Raw genomic sequence first — 22,500 nt, forward strand, 5'->3', positions numbered from 1 at the left:
ATCTGTAATTGGAATAAACTTGCCCCTGATGTACTCAGCCTTGATGATGACAATGCTTTTAAAGTGAAACTACTGCACTAACCAGTCCCTACCAACCACCTGCGTTATATCTTTTCAAGATTTTGCAGAATCTACTATGAAGATACATGTAGATATGTAGCCATTTAGTGAATATGGGTAAATAAGCGAATAATAGATATTGAATAGACAATGTTCACTGAGATAATGCTTAACCTTAATTATGATGCAATACAATTGTCACAAATACATGTATAATGAAGATCATGATGCCAGGAAAGGTGATGTTCAATTCACATAGTGACATACCCAAATATCTTAAGATTGAAACTTGTTCAAGGCATTGACCAGCTTAAGTAAGTTGAATTTACTTTCTGATGAGGTTGGAAGATAAAATATTGAGTATTATTTAAATTTCAAGTTGACTAAGTTGTGGGCACAAAGCAAGTCCTAAATATTTGGCAGTTCAGAGTTAATGTAGGGGTCTGACCTTATCTGGACGGTGGCATCTCTCACTTCCTAAAATAAAATTGTAAACTATGTAATAAGCAGTCTGGCTAAAGTCCCTCGAAAAACATTGTAAATTAGTCCTGAAAAGCCCCGAGGAGAGAGACTAATAGCTTCACTCACTCACTCACTCAATGTGAATTAAAAGTTCATTTGTATAAATTATAGCGTTAATAGCATGCTGCATTGCAGAGGTTTCCCCTCCACATAATGTATACAGTAATTTCAACAAATTGCTATTTACAGGGTGTCAAGTGGATAAAAGGGTCACAAAATAAGAAAATCTAAAAGTGGGAACAAAATAGCAGTATTTAAATGGACATGCATCATTATAGTCACCATTGCGAGGTTCAAAATAATTGTTTTGTCAACATGAAGCACAAGCTTACAACATTTTTCTCCAGCCATGAGCACAAAAAATAGGAAAAATTCCCTGAAAAACAATCGAATTTTAAAGACACAGAAAAATAGGAAATAACAATAGATTGCATGCACCTTCATCGACTACCAACTGTGCAGCTTCCTACAGTTCCCCTATTATCTAACCCCTGATTTCAATCCATGGCGTTATAGTAAAACCTCCACACAAGTTGCTTGTTGAAACTAGTAATTAAAATTTAGGAACTGGTGAAGAAGAGGACGTTAATAACGCTGACATTTCTTATAAGGTTTTTTTCTGTTGACAAGCTACAAGGAAAGTAAAATACATAAATTTTTAAAAGAACATTTAATAGGCTGTGCTTGCTTATGTTAACTTGAGATTATTTACAAAACGAAAGGAATAGCGAACTCATCTTACCTTAGCAGACTTCAACTGACAGGGCCGTCTCGGCTGAACTCCCACCTCAATCGATCTATGACAACATTTGCTCGGAAATCTGCCCAACTCAATATTGTGCATGAAGATGCGGACGAAAATTCGATCACACAAGAGCGAAATACTGTAAAGAAGTTTTACCACTGAAATACCGCTATTCCGAAAGAAAAAAGGTGTACACGATTCTGTTGCTAAAAAAATTCCTGGAACAAGTAATAGAACAAGACATCTTCGGCCGCCATTTTGTTTGTTATTTCGCTCGCTCGCGTGTCAAAAAAGTCTGGGCACAAGCGAATTATCAACCAATCAGACAAAAGTCCCCCTTGCTCGCGTAGAAAAGTTTGGATTTCTAACTAGCACCTGATTGGTCGAATTAAAAAATCTCCTTCGACAACGAGCATATCTAAAATTAAGCCCATGCCAGCTTTTGTGTTTATCCTTTGAAAAGTACGCGTAGAAAAGTTTGGAGTTCTAACTATTAGCACCTGATTGGTTGAATGGAAAAAAGTACGTTGATAAGCACATCTAAACTTAGCCCATGCCTAACGACACTAGAGTTCTGTCGCGTTAAAATTTTGAATCGAAACTTGGAAAATTCAGCCTGAACTTTTCAACTTTGGCGAGGTGCAGACAATATGGTGCCTACTGTCGCATGCTGAATTTTAACCACTCAGCGCACAAATAGTGATTCAATCTCCTCAAGAAAGCAAAGCAGAACAGTCAAAATGCCAATTCAGCATCTACAATGAAGAAACTTCTTTAAGAGGTGAATTCGTGAGACATTCGGCGTATGGTGCAATCGAAGTGTCAGCCGTTTCGCTATCAATAAGGATTGAAGTCCGTCGTCATGGCTCATTTCTAGCTAGTCGCTTAAAAATGTCAGAGACCACCACATCATCGTTTGTGGTGGTGGACAAAACACTGACTCCCAGTCCATGGACTACCCAAATGGACTACCCTAAAATGGACTCACGGTGACTCTTAAAAATACCATTTCGAATGAATACTATTGAAAGAACTGAATTGATTATAAAATTATACTTTCATTGCACATACCTTGTTTATTTTCGTGCGCACGGTGACATGCAGCTAAATCCAAGACTTGCGCCGGTTTCACTTCACTTACATGATGTAATTGGCCATCACAACAATAACATGATCGAAAGCTAATGGCTGCTTAGACTTAAATACTGCTGATCAATACTGTTTAAAATGGGTGTTTAGCTTTAGGTAAGCACTGTTTGAGACGCGGCTTACATATAGACAACCAATTCTTTAATGAAATAGTCAGAATTTATAGGGTAGTCCATTTGGGTAGTCCATGGACTGGGGGTCAGTGTTTTGTCCAACACCATCGGTTGTTGATAAACGTTTACTATCTTCGCTCTGAGATATGTATTGAATATTTTGAAGAAACACCTGCATTTAGATGAGCGGAACTGCACTGGTTATGTTTATTTGTTTGTTGTTTGACAGCGCTTGTGCGCGGCCATCCTTATCCTCCCCGCAGACGTCCTTTGGGGTTCGTTTGTCACGTATTCATTGGGGGAGGAACGCGTGACGAATCCCAAAGAGTGTCCCACGCAGGAGATAGGATTTTCGTTCCTTTCCAGAGAAAATGCCGACGAAGACCCAAACCGTTGTTTGACTTGTTTAATCCAAAATCTCTAAATATTTGAAAATTTCTAGTGTTCAAGGCTAGTAACCCTATACTCAGAAGGACCTCCTAAGGAATATAATCAGGTAAAAAAGTTAACAACGCAATTATCACAAGTTACTATGGCATACTGAAATACGAAGACGAAGAGATAATCATGACAACATCACTACACTTGGAATTTATTGACAAGTTCCTAACACCACGTTAACTTGGAATACCAGATGCTGTCTTCACTGAAACTGGAAGCGACAACAGCATACACAAATTTGACGCCTGAAAATGTTCGCCTTTGCCAACTGCTCGCAGGGAACGCTGACATTACTTGCGCTCTGATTTAGATTAAATTTAAAAAAACAAACTTGCTTATCTATAATACCCTATGTCTACATTTAATTCATTGTGATAAGGTCCATGAGACCCGGGGGGGGGGGGGGGGGGACTCCCATATCAAACAGACGGGGATGCTCGTCGTCTCGCTTAGGGGTGTAAATTTTGGATTTTGGTCTCGCTTAGGGTGTTCCGGGCAAGCGCCAATATTTTATCCCACCAAGGTCTGGTTTAGGGTTCAGCGAAGTCAGTGCGAAGTAACACAGAATTACGCGAAGAGAAACAGAAGTCAAATTTCCTTTTCAATTTTCTTTTTAGATAAAAGCATTCGATGATTATGCCTTTTTATCATTGAAACTCATTGCGTGTCGTATTTTTGTGTTTTTAAACGGTCTCTTTTAGGGGTCAAAATTTGCTTAAGCCACGCCTAGATTGGTCTCCTTTAGGGGTTAGCCATGCTCTTCCAATGAATGATTTGCAATTATTTTTATTTTCATGAATCACGACTCTTACTTGTGTGAGTCCTCTTAAACGTGTGGGAAGAATTTGCATTTTCAGAAAACTACGTTATACCACCTTGCCACCTTGATTGGTCGAGTGAAAGGCACTTTCTAAATTTAGTTTTAACCCAGTGACGCTCACTGAGTGACGACGTAGACGACTTCAAAAAGTTCGGCTACAATTTACATAATGTATTAAAACGGAAAAGGGTATGACAAATCACTTGCAAACCTATGGACTATGCAAAAACCAGGAAGAAATCCGTGATTCTTTGCTTTGCATGTAAATAATAACAAATAAAAACAATTCGCGTACCAAGCGCCAAATTCTCTTGTGAGTAACAATTGCGCTGTTGTTCTTGCGGTGAGGAACAGTAATTATTTAATATGCGATTGTTTAATTCTCCTTACATTCTCAGGTAGAAAACCCATGCTTCCGGTTGAGTCTTTCGTTTATGTCTGCGGTCTACGCATCCGCGTGACAAACTTCGTGGCTTCTCGACCAACGCTTTAATACCGTTCAGTTTTAGCCCATGGCTTTCACTGGTTGTGCTTCCTCCGAAGTGTACTTTGTTATTTATTTATTTTTTAAGTACTTTGTTTTTGTATGTGTAGTATTTAGTGTAGGTGTCGGCGCGTGCAACAACGGATTGAAGAACACAGAGAGCCATCTCAAGGAGCAACATAACATAGCTAGACCCGGATAACATCACGAAAAACTTTAACATTTTAATTAAGGAAGTGTCAGAAGAAGCTTGTTTGCCTCATGCAGTCAAAATGCCAATTATCAAAGAATTGAACCAACTCTTAACAAACAGGGCCTTTCTTTTTTTTCTTTTTATTCTCTCATTCAGTTCAGTATGTCCCTTTGTTACTTTCATTGATGTTTCTCAATTATTCCTAACATACTTTATCTCATTTTCGTGTTCGTAAAATTCTTACTGATATAGATATTTTGACGATTAGTAATGCATTCATGATAATCGTGTATTTATCCACCCTTGAAGATGATCCCCAAACGTCGCGACATTTTATCGCTAATTTTTATCACAAAATAGTAATTTGCATTGGCTCAAAAGCAGTTGACAGGCTATCGAAACTGGATAACTGCAATTGGCCTTTTTCTTAAGTGAGCGAAACAAAATAAAACAACGTCGTTTTTCACCTCACGAAGGCCGTAAAAGCAGATCTCCTGAGCGCTGGCTACTCAACAGGGGAATCCCCTTACTGCTAATAACTTCTCTGATTGGTTGATTATTTTTGGATCTCTGTTTATTCTGTTTATCGGACATTTTCTAATTAGAACGCAAATCATATGCAAGCACACAAGTATTGTTTTACCAAATCGTTTTCACAGCCAACTTCCAACAGCGGTTGTTTTCCTAACATAACTCTTCCTTTCTAGCTATTCCAGTATTACAACGCGACGTGATGTGACGTGTCTGAGTTCAGGGGGACCCAATGATACTTCGGTGAGATATGTGTTCGGGAGAGTCAAACTGGCCTAAGAATTTCGTATGTACGATGCCAAACAGCTATGGATTTCTTTACTAAAACATCACCTAAAAGATTCGCATCCAGGGAAAAGTAGTCACATACATTTTCGGAAAGGGTATTTTTGCAATTTTTGGTACTTTAAAAGGTCACCAAGCAGTTTCCGATGAGTAAATGATTCACTGGAAGGTTGCTAGAGGGAACATTCAGCTTGCAATTTGAAATGAAGATTTCATTCGCTAATATTTTCGGACGATTTGATTTTCAGCTAAGATATCCTAACAGATCAAATTCTTGTAGGAAATAAAAATATCTCTTTAGACAGTCTTAAATATACATTACAAGGATCCAAGAAATGTCTCTCAAAGGTTTTGGCTTACTTTGTTCGTTGGGTGCCCTTGTGAGTTCTTGAGATTTTAATATTCTTCACACAAGGACGTTTGCCGATGGCTGGAACTGGAGGAATGATTCATCAGATCGGACTTGAAGGCATTGGGAATCTAGAGGGATTTTGGAGAGTCGTTTTAGCGATAGCGATAACCTGGTTAAAAAACCGCTGTGTTGATAATGAATTTATATCAATCACCGGTACAAAGCGAAGTACAAGAAACAACTTAGGAAAATTAGATGCCGCTTCATGGGACTAAATTAAGTAAAGGGAAGAAATTCAACGCAGGGCAGCTCGCTGAGTCAAATCCTGTTAAGTCAGAGAACCCGGAGACATTACAAACCTTTCAGTAAAACAGCTTCGGGGGTGCAGGGATAGCGCATTGGTGAGAGCACTCGCCTCCCACCAATGTGATTAACTCAAGTTTCAGCCTGACGTTTGGTGTTTGTCGTGAACGCGATTCCAAAGAACCTCTCGAACATCTGAAAGCGGATGATTATCATCACAAAAACGGACAGGAGCCCACGAAATGGAGCCTCTATCTTTTATACTCAGCCTCGGCAAGAGTCTGCTCGGTCCGTACGCCATGACCTTGGGTCAAATATTTTCCCGTCCGGCCCTTCCACTCAGTCAATAAGTACTTGTTAGGGACTGGTCAAAAAGTATTGGGGGGGGGGGGGGTGGTGGGCCGGAGCAATTGGAAATGTGACAGATAAAAAACACTTGACCCACCCCTTACTTTTGGCACAAAACTATTTAATCCACCCGTAAATGAGGTCTAAAACTTACATGACCCACCCCTTGATGAAATATTTTTTTTGTTATATAATCAGTTATACCACATTTGTATATGAAGTTGTGGTGGTGTTGATTTACGGTTAGGTTTGTTTCTTAACCAGATACAAAAGCATGTAAAACTAACGAGAATATTATTTAACTCTTTCAGCTTTTGTCAGCCATGTTTAATTACTGACTTGTTGTTATTTAAAGTTTCTCATCCTGGTGCCATCAAATTATGTGTTGCGAAGAACTATTTTAGTACTTTGTAATTGTAGTCTTGCAGAAAGAACAACACCGTAATGAAAAGCACATTCATTTTTTACTATATAATTTTTGTATTTGTTAACAAAAAGAGACAAAATAGAGATTTCTTTTTTTATGATTTTAATTTCGGTTTAACAGTTGTATTTTACGAACAAAGATAAAATTGTACGTCGTTAAAGCTGCCATGCTTTAAATTTATTGTTACCTATTTCAACAGAATCAAGCCCTCCATCATTAAAAATATATTTATTTAACAATGTGCCTATTCCTGTTTAAAATAGGATGATCCACCCCTAATGGGTCGCTGACAATCGAACGACCCACCCCTTGCTAAGGGCTCAAAAACTTATGACCCACCCCCTTTCTGCTCCGGCCCACCCCACCCCGTCATACGTTTTGACCAGTCCCTTATATACAAAGGGAATATTGAACCGATGTTTTATAAAACTTCAAATCAGTTTCGATTTGCGTGTACACTCTTTTAGCATTTTCTGCACTTCCAAACATATCAAGCAACCTTTTTAAACGCCCTCGACATTTGGTTCAACACAATGCTGAATGCGGGCGTTTTGGGAAACACGAAGGTGTGGCGCTTCTCAGGAAAGGGTCTTTTAAATGGATGTACTAGCTCTGCGCAGTGAATCACTTAATTGTTTTAATAAAAAGTTGCAAGTTTATTGCAAAAAATTACACCATTTGCAAAACTGGGCACAAATGCGCTCAAACAATGAAAAAGGACTAATAAGATATAAAAGATAAAATCTCTACTGGAAAACACCAAAAAAATTGTAATCTTTTCGAAATTTCACTGGACAACTAGATTTCCAAAACCCTATAAAACTATGTTTAAAAAACCATTGCTTCTGCGCCCAATTTAAATACAATCCTAGAAATCTACGCCATAATGATGCGGTAAACAAATAAATTTAAGATGAATATGGAAATCCAGCAGGAAAGCACGAGAAACTTCATTTGCTATTGATACAACGATTTAGAACTACGTTAAAAATTCATCAGTTCTTACGGGCAAAAATCCAAAAGGTCTAATTTAAAGGACGTATACAAAACACGGACCACTCCTGTGGACCCGGTCAATGGACCCTTCGTGGACCCGGTCCATGGCCCACCCCTGGGCCCTGTAGACCACCACCCCTCATTTTCTTGAGGTAAAAGCAGAAAAATCTTTAGACGAAAGAGGGAAATCATCCTCTGACTTATCTGGCAATTGTCTCTTAATAAAACCTGAAATATTCAGGTGGCTTCAACGGGATTGGAAACCCATGACCCTCTGGGATGCCTGTGCAATCCTCCACCAACTGAGCTATGAAGCTAAGAGCAGGTCAATCTGTACCTGCGAAAAACCTAGATGAATGGAAGCAATGTATCATGATTTGAAGTGTGGGCTATAGACGAATCCCTTTGGAACCACTAAATAGGTGTCTTAAAGAGACAGTTGCGAAAATAAGAAGCCCATAACGAACGACAGCCCCATGTTCCTGTCCTTGCCCACACAAGGACAGAGAAAAACTCTGACCAGGGTGGTCAGAGTCAGAGTTTTTCTCTGTCCTTGTGTGGACCCAGTTCCATCGATCAGTAGGGCTAACGCTCACATGGTTCCTATGGGATAGAAATCTAGCACTTCACGTTACACCACACTCTCTTCAGTTAATTCTGTTAAAAATAGATCGGTCTGTAAAAATACCGTGAAATAGTCTTAACGTGCGTTTCTTTACGGGGGTGATCCGAAAAAGGGAACTTTCATCTAAGATCACTTGGATCCCGGTGCATTAAAGGAATCCCACAGTGGATTCTTCGGTTCCTTTAAAGCACCGTGATCTAAGTGATCTTGGATCAATGATCCTTTTTCGGATCATCCCCGCAAAGAAACGCACCCTTAGTTGTTCGCTCCAAGTCATGGGTTCCTGCTTATATTTTCCAAATGAGTGCGAGGATGACTTCTTTCTTTCGTCTAAAGATTTTTATTCTTGTAACTTTACAAAATGAGTGGTGGTCCACAGGCGTAGTCCATGGACCGGGTCCACAGGGGTAGTCCATGGATTTGGTCCACAGGGGTAGTCCATGAATCGGGTCCACAGGGGTGGCCCATGGATCGGGTCCACAGGGGTGGTCCATGGATCGGGTCCACAGGGGTAGTCCATGAATCGGGTCCTCAGGGGTAGTCCATGGACTTGGTCCAGTGGGGTGGTCCATGGACCCGGGGTCCATGTCTTGTATACGTCCCAATTTAAAATATTTGTTGCTACAACAACAACACACTTCATTGTACCCGTAATATGTTGAGGTTAATATTTACAAAAAAAATTACTTAGTACAAGTTATTTAAGAGTAGCGATTCCCTGAAATAACTAAATAGTAAAAATGCCTTGGATCATATTACTACTCTAAAAATTGCAAAAACAAGTAAATTTAAGATGAATTATTTTACTCAAATAGTTTTTATAGAGACGATACATGTATAGTCGCTGGCAAATCAACCGTGTGAAATGGACAATTATGGCCTTAGAAAAAAGGCTTCGGTCCCTATAACGCACTACTTTAACTCTGTTTGGGCAAACAGTTTTCTTTAAAAAAGAAAAGGTCGGGCATTAGTCTCCCTATGTGAGCACATCGCAAATGTATCAACCAATTCTACCTTTTGAGCAGTTAAAATAGCATTGTTTTCACACATTTGCACTGTTTTAGGCACTACGTTAGTGCAATCTATAACAAAAATAAAGTCTCTTAGAGAAATATTTTACTGAATTACGTGGTGGACGTTTTGATCATTACCCTGAGAACTCTATTTTCAACAACAATTTATCGTTCTTCACATATCGAGGGCCAAAGAAGTCCTCGATTATAGCGAATCTTTCATACCCATACCCGGTGCGGCAAATGGTTTCATAAGGCTGTTGGTAGGCCAACAAGTTAGGCTTTGCTTGTATGATCTGACTGATGTCGCTGCGGGCTCTTGAACCACTCCGATCTAAAACGCTAACAGTGATTGCCCCATCATAAGGCCAATCTAGGAGATCGTCCAAGGTGCTTTCCATCAAATGAATGAAAATTGCCACATGGCTTCCTCTTCCACTGCCAACACCGTTGGGATAGATTCTGATGCCCATCAACCTTCCAAAACGATAACTGTACACCGCATCACTAAGGATAGGTGTTTCATATCGGCGATGTTGAGAAACCTCTCCGATTTCCATGATAAAAAATGTACCATGTGCATTTCCCATTTTCAGAACAGCTGTCTGCGGATTTGACCTGCAAGTAATTTTTTGCAGGCGTTAGCAAAAAATGACAAAAAATAGAGTAATGGATGTTTTTATCACACTTTGAAGCCTTTGGGCATCTCGTCACCAAGCCTGGTTTTTCGAATTGGTGCGTTTTGCAAAAATCATACAAGCGCCCTTCGCGAATATGATTCCATAAAAAACGTGGAATAAGTAAGGACCAGGCATTGGTTGTTCAAGCTTAAAGATGGATAGCGCCAGAAAAATAACTATCCAACGGCTGAGAGCTGTCAAAACCGACTGAGTTATCGGATAGATAGTTATTCATCCAGTGGAGAGGTTCCCAGCCCTTGAACAACTGGGCTCTAAATTGTGATGAGTCCATTTTTATAGTAACTTGCCCTCAGGATTTCATGCAACTTTATTACTAGTTTAATGTAACACTTATACTTTGATATTTCCTGCCATCGCTTGAATAAATTAAGTTCCGCAAAAATGTCGTTATTTTAAAAAGAAAATTAACTGCTTAAAATAGAACGAGATAGCACATTCCACTGAATAAATAATATTTTTCAGAGGAGGTTTCAGTTGGGTTTGATAGCTTTTATCCACTGGCTTGATAGCGCTTCCTAAATTTTGAACAAGCAAGGTCAGACCTAGAGGAATGGTGACATTAACTATAACATTGGTTATAACTTCCTGCACCCTATAAACGACTTATCGACGATATCAACAACAGACTGACGGACTTATTTTAATAACAGACATCAGAATAAGACGGCTCCAAACGCACCAATCACTTGCTGTTTACGGTAAACTATACAGCCAATGGCATCAGGGCTTAAGCGACTGTCGACCAATAACACCCCCGTTTTGACCAGTCCATTATATACAAAGGGAATATTGAACCGATGTTTTATAAAACTTCAAATCAGTTTCGATTTGCGTGTACACTCTTTTAGCATTTTCTGCACTTCCAAACATATCAAGCAACCTTTTCAAACGCCCTCGACATCTGGTTCAACACAATGCTGAATGCGGGCGTTTTGGGAAACACGAAGGTGTGGTGCTTCTCAGGAAAGGGTCTTTTAAATGGATGTACTAGCTCTGCGCAGTGAATCACTTAATTGTTTTAATATATAAGTTGCAAAAATATTACATTATTTGCAAAAGTGCGCACAAATGTGCTCAAACAATGAAAAAGGACTAATAAGATATAAAAGATAAAATCTCTACTGGAAAACACCAAAAAAATTGTAATCTTTTCGAAATTTCACTGGACAACTAGATTTCCAAAACCCTATAAAACTATGTTTAAAAAACCATTGCTTCTGCGCCCAATTTAAATACAATCCTAGAAATCTACGCCATAATGATGCGGTAAACAAATAAATTTAAGATGAATATGGAAATCCAGCAGGAAAGCACGAGAAACTTCATTTGCTATTGATACAACGATTTAGAACTACGTTAAAAATTCATCAGTTCTTACGGGCAAAAATCCAAAAGGTCTAATTTAAAGGACGTATACAAAACACGGACCACTCCTGTGGACCCGGTCAATGGACCCTTCGTGGACCCGGTCCATGGCCCACCCCTGGGCCCTGTAGACCACCACCCCTCATTTTCTTGAGGTAAAAGCAGAAAAATCTTTAGACTAAAGAGGGAAATCATCCTCTGACTTATCTGGCAATTGTCTCTTAATAAAACCTGAAATATTCAGGTGGCTTCAACGGGATTGGAAACCCATGACCCTCTGGGATGCCTGTGCAATCCTCCACCAACTGAGCTATGAAGCTAAGAGCAGGTCAATCTGTACCTGCGAAAAACCTAGATGAATGGAAGCAATGTATCATGATTTGAAGTGTGGGCTATAGACGAATCCCTTTGGAACCACTAAATAGGTGTCTTAAAGAGACAGTTGCGAAAATAAGAAGCCCATAACGAACGACAGCCCCATGTTCCTGTCCTTGCCCACACAAGGACAGAGAAAAACTCTGACCAGGGTGGTCAGAGTCAGAGTTTTTCTCTGTCCTTGTGTGGGCCTAGTTCCATCGATCAGTAGGGTTAACGCTCACATGGTTCCTATGGGATATAAATCTAGCACTTCACGTTACACTACACTCTCTTCAGTTAATTCTGTTAAAAATAGATCGGTCTGTAAAAATACCGTGAAATAGTCTTAACGTGCGTTTCTTTACGGGGGTGATCCGAAAAAGGGAACTTTCATCTAAGATCACTTGGATCCCGGTGCATTAAAGGAATCCCACAGTGGATTCTTCGGTTCCTTTAAAGCACCGTGATCTAAGTGATCTTGGATCAATGATCCTTTTTCGGATCATCCCCGCAAAGAAACGCACCCTTAGTTGTTCGCTCCAAGTCATGGGTTCCTGCTTATATTTTCCAAATGAGTGCGAGGATGACTTCTTTCTTTCGTCTAAAGATTTTTATTCTTGTAACTTTACAAAATGAGTGGTGGTCCACAGGCGTAGTCCATGGACCGGGTCCACAGGGGTAGTCCATGGATTTGGTCCACAGGGGTAGTCCATGAATCGGGTCCACAGGGGTGGCCCATGGATCGGGTCCACAGGGGTGGTCCATGGATCGGGTCCACAGGGGTAGTCCATGAATCGGGTCCACGGGGGTAGTCCATGGACCGGGTCCACAGGGGTGGTCCATGGATCGGGTCCACAGGTATAGTCCATGGACCGGGTCCATAGGGGTGGCCAAGGATCGGGTCCACAGGGGTATTCCATGGACTTGTTCCTTTGGGGTGGTCCATGGATCGAGTCCACAGGGGTAGTCCACGGACTTGGTCCATTGGGGTGGTCCATAAACCCGAGATCCATGTCTTGTATACGTCCCAATTTAAAATATTTTTTTCTACAACAACAACACACTTCATTGTACCCGTAATATGTTGAGGTTAATATTTACAAAAAATTACTTAGTACAAGTTATTTAAGAGTAGCGATTCCCTGAAAGAACTAAATAGTTAAAGATTCCAGGGATAATATTACTCCCGTACAAATTGCAAAAACAAGTAAAAGTTAAGATGAGGGATGTTACTCAAGTAGTTTTTTTTATAGCCACGCAACATGTATAGCCGCTGCCAAATCAACCGTGTGAAATGTACAATTATGGCCTTAGAAAAAGGCTTCGGTCCCTATAACACATTGCACTATTTTAACTCTTTTGTTTGGGCCGATAGTTTTCTTTAAAAAAAAAGGGTCGGTTAGAACTAACTGAGTGTCTCTATGTGAGCACATCTCAAATGCGTCAACCAATTCTATTTTTAAGCAGTTAAAATAGCATTATCTTTTCACACATTTTCATTGTTTTAGGCACTACGTTTGTGCAATCTATAACAAAAATAAAGTCTCTTATAGAGAAATATTTCCTGAATTACGTGATGGACGTATTGATCATTACCCTGAAAACTCTATTTTCAACAACAATGTATTGTCCTTCACATATCGAGGACCAAAGAACTCCGGGATTTGAGAGAACCTTTCATAGCCATACCCGGTGCGGCAAATGGCCTCGTGGGGCTGTTGGAAGGCCAACAAGTTAGACTTTGCTTGTATGATCCGACTGATGTCGCTACGGGCTCTTGAACCACTCCGATCTAAAACGGTAACAGTGACTGTCCCATCATAAGGCCAATCTAGGCGATCGTCAAAGGTGCTTTTCATCATATGAATGAAAATTGCCACATTTACACTTTGAAGTGTTGGGATTTCTTCACCAAGCCTGAGTTGTTGGAAGTGGTGCGTTTTGCACAATCATACAAGCGCCCTTTCCTAATACGATTCCATGAAAAACGCGGAATAAGTTTAAGAGCAGGCATTGGTTGTTCAAGATGGATAGAAAAATAAGTATCCAACGGCTGAGAGGTGTCAAAACCGACTGCCGGAGTTATCGGATAGATGATGGTTCATACAGTGGAGAGCTTCACAGCCCTTAAACAACTGGGCTTTCAATTGTGATGACTCAGGATTTCATGCAACTTTATTACTAGTTTAACATAACACTTATACTTTGCCATTTCCTCCCATCGCTTGAATTAAATTAAGTTCCGCAAAAATGACGTTATTTTAAAAAAAAAATTAACTGCTCAAAATAGAACGGGATAGCGCATCGCGCTGAATAAATCATACTTTTCAGAGAAGGTTTTAGTTGGTTTTGATAGCGTTCATCTACTGGCTTGATGGCGCTTCCTAAATTTTGAACAAGCAAGGTCAGACCTAGACGAATGGTGACATCAACAATGACATTGGCTACAACTTCCTGCACCCTAAAAACGACTTATCGACGGCATCAACAACAGACTGAACGATTTATTTTAATAACAGTACACAATACAAGAACAGACATTAGAATAAGAAGGCTCCAAACGCACCAATCATTTGCTGTTTACGGTAATCTATACAGCCAATGGCATCAGGGCTTAAGCGACTGTCGACCAATAACATCACGACTTCGTTGACCAATCACATCAACGGCCAGACTATTTATATCATGTATTGGCGTTACACAAGTCATTTAACTTTGAAAACTTTCGCCCAGCTCATTGAAACACCAGTTAATGTTACCTAAGACAGTTCTCCTCATGCAGGATTACACTCACTCGCTTATATAATAAAAAAATAATTATGAACTAATAAAATGAATTATTATTATTATCATTATTATTATTATTATTATTATTATTATCATTATTATCAGTAGTAGTAGTAGTAGTAGTAGTATTGTTTTGTTGTTGTTATTATTATTCGGGTAATTCAGACGTGCTACTTGCCTCATGAGTTGCTGATTCCATTTTTTTATCTCCTCTGCACTGCAGGGATGCTGTGTGGGATTTTCCACGTTCCCCACAGAAGACACTAAATTGAGTTGGACACCCGAAAGTAGAACTGGCATCTGTGATACTGCACATCCGTCACATTGTTCCTGCAAAGGAAAGCATGTCACATCTCGGATGAGCTGTCCCACTCCTACAGCCGTCCCATGCTGGCGATCGCTGTGAAATAAAATCAAACGCTCCTGTCATCCAATTCATGGTTTAATGGGATAAAAATTATAAAAGATTCCCAAGAGCAACCTCATGGTATTACGTAAACATGCATACGCCTTCGTTTTTCTGCGGTATTGTCCCACGCGCGCAGAACCGATTGCGGAGCTATGTGCGCGCCCACGAACACATAGCCGTTCCTATTTGCTTTTCAGTGAAGAGACAGCAATACTTGTGTGGAATAACTTGCCTAATTGCTTAAAGAATGTTGGATTTGTTGATCAATTTAAGCGAAACTTGAAGAAGGTATCCTACTTCTACTACTACGACGACGACAACGACAAATTATTTCAAGCAGAAGTCATTGCGCAAAGGGACATAAAATTACTTCATATTGTGAATTGACTCAGCAGCAGTTTTTGATAGTCTTTTTTTAAAATCAAAGTTTGAGATTTTCTGACATGTAAATAATCTACAATAATTCGAATATTTCTAAAGTTGTAGAATCTGCTTGCACCCTTGCTATTGTTTTATATGGTTCCCGGCGGCAAATTTTCCATTTCCCTTTTCCGTTTTCAAAGAAGCAAGTGGAGTTGAGTTAGCACTTTTGAATTATTGGTATGTTTTAGGGATATTTTGCCGGTGCCTTAGTAAGTGGAGCAGAAAAAATGGACTATTGGGAGCCCGCTTGCCATCTGGCCCGGGTTGCTCGAGGCATGCTTAGCGCTAACCAGCGTTAAATACCATGGAAACCTATAGGTTGTGATACCTCTTAGTCAACGGTTAGCGCTAATCAGGCTTTGAGGAACCGCCCCCTGGTGCTGAACTAAAGGATCGTGTGCTCTGAGTAGGAGATTCACCATCGGGGGAATTATCCGGATATCTGTCAGCATGTCGTGCCATTTACTTAACTAAATGACATTGCGTTTCAGTCCCAGTTATTGGAAATGGTAAACAAAAGAATTGTACAAAAACCTGTACAATACACATTTTGGCCATCGAATGTCGACTGCAAACGAACTCTTAAAACTTAGACCATTTGGAAGGTTACCGTAAATCCTCTATTAACCCCTCCCTCACCCCCTCCCCCCGGGGGACGACTTATTTATTTCAAGCCAAGAGAGTTTAATAGAGGGGGGATGGGAAGGCTTAACAGAGGCTTAACAGAGGATTTACGATAAAGCCTTTGCGAGTAAGTAAAGAAACCGCCATCGGGACGTTCAGTCAATTTGTCACATTAAATAGCTTGATCGTGAAATGGAGTGAGAAGTCGACGATCAAACAATCAGAGAGAGAGAACGAATCATGTTTTCGGAAACAATAATGATATGCGTTCGTGATTTCTTCAAATAGGAAAATAACCTGTCTAAAACGGGATGTAGCTCCTTACAGTCGCAAGAATATGAACAATACCATAGATAAAGTTTGCTCCATTATAGAGCCGTTTTTTAAAGAATGAATCGTTAGTTGACACACATGTATGCGTTTACTTAACTATCGAGCTTGTGCAAGTTGAAAACTTCGCATCAAACTACTCCAATAATAACTGGGAGAAACCTGTAAAAAAAAAAAATGCAAGCTAACCTGCGGTACCAAATAAAATCCACAACGCAAGTCGAGTGAACTAATGTGTATTTTGTCAAAAAATATGTCAATTTTCGCGACAAATGATTACAATTTAGGGAAGTAAATTTCGTCGACATTCTCAACAATCAACGGCCGAGCAACGTTCAATAAACAGCGATATTTCGCGTGACGTCACCTGTTTTAATAATGTTCGTTTGGCTGTTCTGAATATCAAAAGAGATTAAACGTCCAGCAAATACCAATTGCCACTGTTCCCATCTTCCCAACTGACACCGGCAATAGACCATTTTCGAATTCTCACGGCTGGACTGGATCTAGCATGAAATGGAGGCTAATGCGGGCAAATCTTTTCAAATGCAAATGAATTTGCCCGCATTAGCCTCCATTTCATGCTAGAGCCAGTCCAGCTGTGAGGATACGAAACTAGCCTATGCCGTAATCTTTGAAGGCAGAGCGCTCGTTATATCGGCAACGAAAACCAACTTCAATAACAATAATTCGAAAATACTGGGAAGCTAGAATTCATCTGTGTTGTCTGCTTGCCCTTTTATGTTTTGAATTCTGCCACTTTGGCACAAGTCCTTTCTAAATTTTGTTTCCATGCAACTCGAGCTCGTCAGTCGGCTATCTGCATTCATCGTAGCAATTTCTTAATTTAGGGGTTTTCTTGTTAGCTGAGCAAGCGCTTACCCGGAGGCCGCCAACACACGAGCCAACATTCAGTTTATCTTTTAAAATCTTTGAAAATTTTTGCCACGTATTTCGCTTTCGTTCGGTTAACTTCTTTTTTTTTTTTCATTTTTCATTGGCTGTGCTACCTCCAAAATTACTTCAACGGCGTAGTTTTCTTGCAAAATCAGGTGATCAGAAAACAGTATTCGAAGACTTCAAAATAGAGTGCCTTTTGAATTGCTGTGAATCCAGAAAGGAAAGTTAGAAAATCAGTCCTCAAAAAGAAGGCTGAGTGTTAGGCTTTCACCTATTTTCGAATATGCGTTATCACGATTGAGTGAAAAACCCCACCCCTCGTCACATCATAAATCAAAAATCCTCGACTCAGTTTGCGTGTGCATACTGTGTAGCGTCGATCATCTTTTCGTAGCCAGCTCGTGTGACACAGACGGGGAGTGAATTAAACATGTCACTCTCTGAATTAAAATACCGTTTTTCTATCCTATCACAGTAGAATACTCCCCATGCCATTGTTAATATGAGCAAGATAAAATGAAATCCGGTAGAGTGTAAACCAGAGGTCATCGGACGATCGAGACTGACTTTACTCAATCCGCGGCTTCACTTATTATTTTGTAGCCGGGACCACTGAAAATCGACTGAAAATACTAAGCCGCAGAAACCTCAAAATAACATGAAAAATTAGTATCCCGTCCCTCCAAAAACCAAGGATGAATCAGGGTGCAAGTTGAAGCCCGCCATTTCTTCATCATTGAAATTTAGGGAGGGGTGGTCCGAGTCATTTTCCATTTGAAATGTCCAAGATTGTAGATCTCTCTGCTGTGGAAAAACAAATGAGACCATTCAGGGTCACCTAGAATTACATTTTCTAATTGAAGTAAAAAGGAGTCTACTATTTCGTGTTAATCAAAGAAAATATCCGAATGGAATTTTTTCAGTAAGAAATGAATTATTGCTGTCAACATTTGAGAAATCAAGGATAACCATAAGTTACGTCATCCATTTTCTATTTTTCACAGGCTGAAACGAGGGCGGTCGACCACCAATATCGAGTTCAATTCGACTTGAAGCCGCCATCGAAGAAAGGTTTCGTCTGGTTTTGTTCATTCAACAGAGACTCCAAGCATTTAGCTTTAAACTGTTTAATGGACTTAAAATCACGCAAAAACTGAAAATAACAGAACAGGCCTATCGTTTTATACAAGACATTTAAAAAGGTTCGAGCGCGCCTGGTGACTGATGAGCATGAAATCGATTACCTTAGCATTTTCACGAAAGCACGTAAGTTGAAATGCTCCAAAACTACAATAATATTAAAAGGAAGAGAAACATACATCTTTCTGTGGTAAAAATTACACAGAAAACATGAAACGCGCCATTTCGATCCTTCCTCGCGATACTCGCGAGTCTAAACACTGATAAAACAGTGGATAGCGTTGAACGCGCGAACTGATTGGCTACTCAAACTCCGGCTAATTCACGTGGAATTTGCGCCCGAAAATGTTGTAATCTTTGCAGGAATAAATGAGTGAAAATCATCTTTTTGTGCGATGTTGTCTCACTGTTTTAGTACATACTGAAACAACTATTCTTCTCAATGTCGGTGGCTAGTGGTGGATAGTTAGCCACCTCCTCTTAGGTGAATAGTTGTTAACTATCAACTTGCTAGGCAACACAACACCACTGGAACCTCAAAACGAACGAAAAACCTCGTTCCCAGGGTCTCTTTGTCGGAAGGAGGCAGAGAAGATAAACCCTAGGAACGAAAATCGATTATAAGCGGAAAATGCGCAAGTCACACCGAAGATAAGCGACCTGTTTTGGTAATTTGGAAAAAAAAGAAATTGCACGTGAAGAAACGTTAGGAAGATCTGACCGCCTCTTTGAAAAGGAAGGACTGAAGGAGAGGCAGACCCGCCAGGGAGGAGATCGAAAGACTGAAAGTCGAACTTTGCAAGGACAACATAGCTATTTCAATAGAATTGTAGGTAAATGGAATTCTTTACCATTAGAGCTCAGATTAGCCCCTTTGGCAACTTTTAAACATGGTGTTAAGAACTTTTTGCTATCATAAGGTGGGGGAATGCAAAAAAAGTATTTTAAAGTTAAATGGTTGTTAAGATGTATTCTTATTATAATTTTTAGAATTGGTTTATATAAATTTTATGGTTATACCTTACTAATATTAATTTTATTAGCTCAGCTTCTCGGTGATCTGTCTATTATGGAGTGTTTGAATACTCTTTTACAGTTCTCACATTTTTTTAATTGACTTCTTTTCTTCTTTAATGTTTAATACATGTAGTTGTTGCTATTAAATTGTAGTAAATAAATAAATAAATAAATAAATAAGTTACTGGTAATGGCAGCTAATTACCAGATGAAGAGGAAAGAGCAACAAAAACAATCAATGATCAGCAGTTGTGTGTTTGTGATACATCTTTTCTATTGCTTGATTAAAACAATGTAAAATAACTTCACAATGCAGGAATTCAGTGAAGGTCTCAAAAATCCATTGCTCCAGCACAGTCAACCAGATGTTCAGAGAGGCAAGTTGCTTTAATGTCCTAATGGCCCCAGAACATTCAATGTGGGCGATTAACTGGTGGAACTGATCGACACTCTTGGTAATATTGCAATTTCTTAACAGGGTTTTTGTGACAAGAATAGAATCAAGCATACAAATATACAAACTAAACTAAACTAAAATTATTAATACATATTAGAGATACCTAAGAATGACCATTGATATAATTAAATTTGACTACGTACACTTATAAGGTTCCATGTTGATATGATTGATGCATATCAGACTTATCTGGATTTTATGGATAATTTATTATTCTGACTTTATTCTTCTCTTCCTTGTACAATGCTTGTCAATCAGCAATGTTGTAGATCACGAACACCATTTTTCCTTCAACCTATTTGTGACAGGATTGGGGAGAGGTTGTAGGAAATATTGTAATGTAACAGCACCTTGTTTTTTTGTGTTTAACAGAAACTGTATAGATAGAGACATGTCTGTATGTCATTCACGGCCAGGTGCAGCAAAGACTGTGTCATGATTGAGGTAATAGTTACTGTAATTATTATGCCTTTGTTATTGCATTCATATTGTATTGCTTTTTTGCCTTGAAAGGTTGTTTAAATCAACTGCATTCAAATGATGATAATAAACCAAGAAATCATTATGTTTAAAGGAGGTGAAAATATTGGAAAAAGGTCTCACAGTTATTGAACTAAAATTTAAAAGGAAAAAAAATTGTACCGGTAGTTAATTTTTTGTCCGTTTGATTTTGTTGCTTAAGTGACTAATGTTGCCATGTTCATGCATTTTATACCCTTGTAAATGAGAAAAATATGTTATTAAATAACCTTTCCTTCAAAGTCTTCTTCCCTAGTTCATGGTCACTATTACCATTTCCTCTTTCCACATTATTCCGAAGGAAAATGATGGCAGCAACACTTCATGTGCCATGCAAAGATCTCTTTTGCTAGGGAGAGGAGTTACAGCTAATAGAAAAAACTTATTCAAATTATATTTTCTTTACAAAAGGCACTTGTTTATGAGAGCATGTCTTTCAAAAGGGTAACAAAGCTCAATTGCTAAGTTTCATGCCTGATAAAAGGGGTCCGTTTGAACATTCAGTGTAATCTGTGATCTTAAAAATGCCTCAAAAGTTTCGGAACGTTCAAGAAATGGCCCCCTTGTATAATATTTTTTCCTGTCACAAAGTATAATAGCCTTCAATTTACTCAACTGTGATAGGTGAATGTACTTTTGCACAGGAATCTTTAATCATTAGATTTTACCTTGTTTATAAGTTATGAGGTTAATAAAAGATAGTGCTTAAACTCACCTATAATTTACATTTTAAAACTTTGCAGCTTGTAAAACCGTCATGCCCAAATGAGCTTCAAGCTGATACATATATAGCTATGTTTACATAATTTGGAACCCTTTAAGAAACTAAGTTAATTCAAGTTGTGATTCTGCAATACTGTATCATTTAACAGAAATAATGTAACTGGTAACATACAGTTGTATGAAGCATTTGCCACATATCATATTTATTAATAATCTCTGTATAGGTCAGTTGATTTAATGCTGATTGTCAATGATTGTAAGTGATTTGGGGAAGGGGTTCTCCGGTGGTTATAGTAACCAGCAACCTAAGAATAATTTATTAATAATAATGATGATGATAGAGCGATTTTCAATTGAGTGTCGTTAAGCCAAAACTAAAGTAATTACTTTAGCCAAGCAGAAGGGACGGAGACAATCCGGTAAACCAATCAAAACTCGAAGTAATTACACGTGGCCGACACAAAGTGTGGGAAAATGTCTGTGCGCAAGCCACGATTGGTTTTGGTTTCACTTCTGATTGGTTGAAAAATTGGTGCGAGAACTTTGAACCAATCACTGAGTGAACTAATCATAAACCAAAGCAATTTGCTAAATAATATTACTTTCGACACTCAATTGAAAACCACGCTTATAATAATAATAATAATAATAATAATAATTGAAATACTAATATTTTATTTCTTTCATTCAACTTACAATATTTTATAATAAAATAAAAAATCTTAACCAAGCCTAATTAGACAAATTCACAAAAAATTACAAAATTATTATAAAATATTTTTCTGTATACCTGTGGTGTATTACAGTGCAATGCGCCTTGCCGTTGCCACACAACAAACTTTCACACTTGACAATCTCCCTGTAAATATGTTAACCAAACAACCCATTCAACGGTGTTCAAATTGCAACTGTACAAACTTTGCAAGTAGGCGTGAGTGTCAATGAAATTCACACACCTTGATTGGCGGATAATTTGTAAAAAATTTTGTTAGGTGGCCACGGTAAGGTGCGTCGCACTGTAAAAAGTGTTCATTTCTATAATTAAAAAAGGAATTATTTGGACTACAAAACGTATTAAAAAATACCACTTAAAAATTTATACTTAATATCTTAATAATAATAATAATCACTACCATTACTTAAAAAAAAAATATATACTAAAAATGCTATAATACAGGTCATAATGGGAACTTTATTTGTTTTAGAATACAGTTGTAAATCTCTGTATGAAAAGGCAATTAACAACTGGCTACTTGAAATTGAGTGAGATACATGAATCAACAGAAAAAAAATAAAGTTTTATTAAGTCTGTGCTATCCCAAATCTTATTTCTACAACAAA

The 22,500-nt window shown here is 38.7% G+C and overlaps 1 protein-coding gene and 1 long non-coding RNA gene across 2 annotated transcripts in view; one reads left to right on the forward strand and one right to left on the reverse strand.

Annotated features, from left to right (window-relative positions):
* Window positions 1-1,536, reverse strand: part of LOC138057613 (uncharacterized) — a 16,847-nt gene extending 15,311 nt beyond the window's left edge. The window contains exons 1-2 of the mRNA XM_068903571.1: window positions 1,325-1,536; window positions 509-537 (exon numbers count right to left, since the gene is read on the reverse strand). Of these exons, the coding sequence (XP_068759672.1) occupies window positions 509-537; window positions 1,325-1,426 (131 nt within the window). The 5' untranslated portion in view covers window positions 1,427-1,536. The remainder of the gene's footprint in view (window positions 1-508; window positions 538-1,324) is intronic.
* Window positions 1-22,500, forward strand: part of LOC138057039 (uncharacterized) — a 61,484-nt gene that overhangs the window by 34,115 nt on the left and 4,869 nt on the right. Inside the window, exon 2 of the long non-coding RNA XR_011133586.1 lies at window positions 20,290-20,361. This is a non-coding gene — a long non-coding RNA (uncharacterized lncRNA). The remainder of the gene's footprint in view (window positions 1-20,289; window positions 20,362-22,500) is intronic.

The sequence above is a fragment of the Montipora capricornis genome, chromosome 7, assembly GCF_036669925.1.
Source record: "Montipora capricornis isolate CH-2021 chromosome 7, ASM3666992v2, whole genome shotgun sequence".
In the NCBI taxonomy this organism is placed as follows: Eukaryota; Metazoa; Cnidaria; class Anthozoa; order Scleractinia; family Acroporidae; genus Montipora; species Montipora capricornis.